The sequence below is a fragment of the Rhincodon typus genome, chromosome 23, assembly GCF_021869965.1.
Source record: "Rhincodon typus isolate 14 chromosome 23, sRhiTyp1.1, whole genome shotgun sequence".
Lineage (NCBI taxonomy): Eukaryota > Metazoa > Chordata > Chondrichthyes > Orectolobiformes > Rhincodontidae > Rhincodon > Rhincodon typus.
The window spans coordinates 8,214,471-8,216,434 of NC_063354.1; the positions used below are offsets into that span (position 1 = coordinate 8,214,471).

The following is a 1,964-nucleotide window of genomic DNA, read 5'->3' on the forward strand; positions in this document are numbered from 1 at the left end:
TGGGTGGCACGGTGGCTCAGTGGTTAGCACTGCTACCTCACAGCACCAGAGACCCAGGTTCAACTCCATCATCATCTGTGTGGAGTTTGCACATTCTCCCCGTGTCTGTGTGGGTTTCCTCTGGGTGCCCCGGTTTCCTCCCACAGTCCAAAGATGTGCAGGCTAGGTGGGTTGGCCATGGGAAATGCAGGGTTACAGGGATAGGGTGGGATGCTCTCCGGAGGGTCAGTGCAGACTCGATGGGCAGAATGGCCTGCTTCTGTAGGGATTCTATGAATTCTATGACTGTGCCAGCGTTCTTACCTTGACCTGTTCTGGCGTGTAATGGTATGGCTGCCAGTCTGGGATTCGACCCATCCCACTCTCCCCATTGCCAAACCTCTCACAGAATGGCCCGTACTGCGGGTGTGAATGGCCACACCGGTGAGGATCATGGAAAGCCACGTAGAGGAAGAAGGACCTGAGGAATCAAACACACAGAGAGAGAGAGAGAGCTAAATGGGTGACTCTGGTCACCTGAGGAGGGGCGTGGCGCTGTTCACCCCTGGGGTGGGGGGGCTGCCGGTCACCCGGGTGAGGCTGGTCACCAGATACCAATTGGCACTTACCTCCCCACTCCCCACCCCAAACCCCGCCCCCGGCCCGTGGTGACCCAGAGCTGGCTGGGTTTTGGGCCTACCCCAGGCTGTACCTGTTCACTGTGCTCTGCAGGAACTCTCGCACCAACAGCTTCATCTTGGTGATGTTCCTCCCCACCTGCAGGATCGAGTGATTCTCCTCAGTCTCCGAGTAATCAAAGGGATAGACTGAATCTGGGCCAACGTGCTTCTTCCCAATTATTCCTGGAAAAATAAAACAAGCTGCAGCAACCTCGGGAAATGGCAGGGAAATAACTTTCACTGTGGATAGCTGGGAATAAATAGAGAGAAAAAATGCTGAAAGCTCAAATCTGAGGAAGCTATAGTAATGGCAGGAAATACGAAGCAAGTCAGACTGTGCCTATGAAGCGCAGCCTGGCTAAGGTTAGCAGCAAAGAGCAGAAGTGACAGAGCAGTATGTTAACGATGAGATCGGCCTCTCACGGTGCTTAAAGGTTAATTATCTCGTAGGAAGGACAGACTTCATAGGACACGGGGCAAAGCCATTTGAGACTAGGGGCAGGAGGTTTTACACTCAGTGTGACACACAGAACAGGAGCTGTGCATCTTAGAATTATGCACAAAATCCCAGAATTGTTACAGTACAGGCGGCCATTCGGCCCACCGTGCCCGCTCCAGCTCTTGATAAGCATCGTTACCGAAATATTGGGGGTCGGTCAGCTCAATTGGCTGGTTAGTGATGTAGAGTGACACCAACAATGTGTGTTCAATCCCCGCGCCAGCTGAGGTTACTGTGAAGGACCCTCCTTCTCAACGTCTTCCCCCTCGCCCAAGACATGGTGACTCTCAGGTTAAACCCCCATCCATCATATCTCTGTAAGGAGCCAGCAGCGCTATGGTCTGGTAGGACTATGGGACTTTACCTTTTATTACCAAATGACAAAATCTCCAGCCTCGTACACCATTCCTATCCAAATCATCATCAATACCCTCTTGAATGTCTTTATTGAACCTGCCTCAACCACATGCCCAGCCGTACATTCCAGATCCTAACTACTCACTTCACTCGTACTTCCTTGCATCATCTTTGTCCTTCTGTTCTTGCTCCTTTTAAGAGCTTCTCCCTATCTATTCTGTGCAGCAGATCATGATTTTGAAAAACTTCTGGGGTTCTACACTCTCCACCTCAGAGTTCACGCTTCTCTCTAGTTTTATTCCAAGAGCAGGAGCGCGTTACACACAGGATAATGCAGGGGGACAGGAGTGCGTTACACACAGGTTAGCGCAGGGGGACAGGAGTGCGTTACACACGGGTTAGCGCAGGGGGACAGGAGTGCGTTACACACTGGATAGCGCAGGGGGACA

The 1,964-nt window shown here is 51.9% G+C and overlaps 1 protein-coding gene across 1 annotated transcript in view; it reads right to left on the reverse strand.

The window, feature by feature from the left end:
• sgsh (N-sulfoglucosamine sulfohydrolase (sulfamidase)) overlaps window positions 1-1,964 on the reverse strand; it is an 11,004-nt gene that overhangs the window by 6,479 nt on the left and 2,561 nt on the right. Inside the window, exons 2-3 of the mRNA XM_048611092.1 lie at window positions 692-842; window positions 304-460 (exon numbers count right to left, since the gene is read on the reverse strand). Coding sequence (XP_048467049.1) covers window positions 304-460; window positions 692-842 — 308 coding nt within the window. The remainder of the gene's footprint in view (window positions 1-303; window positions 461-691; window positions 843-1,964) is intronic.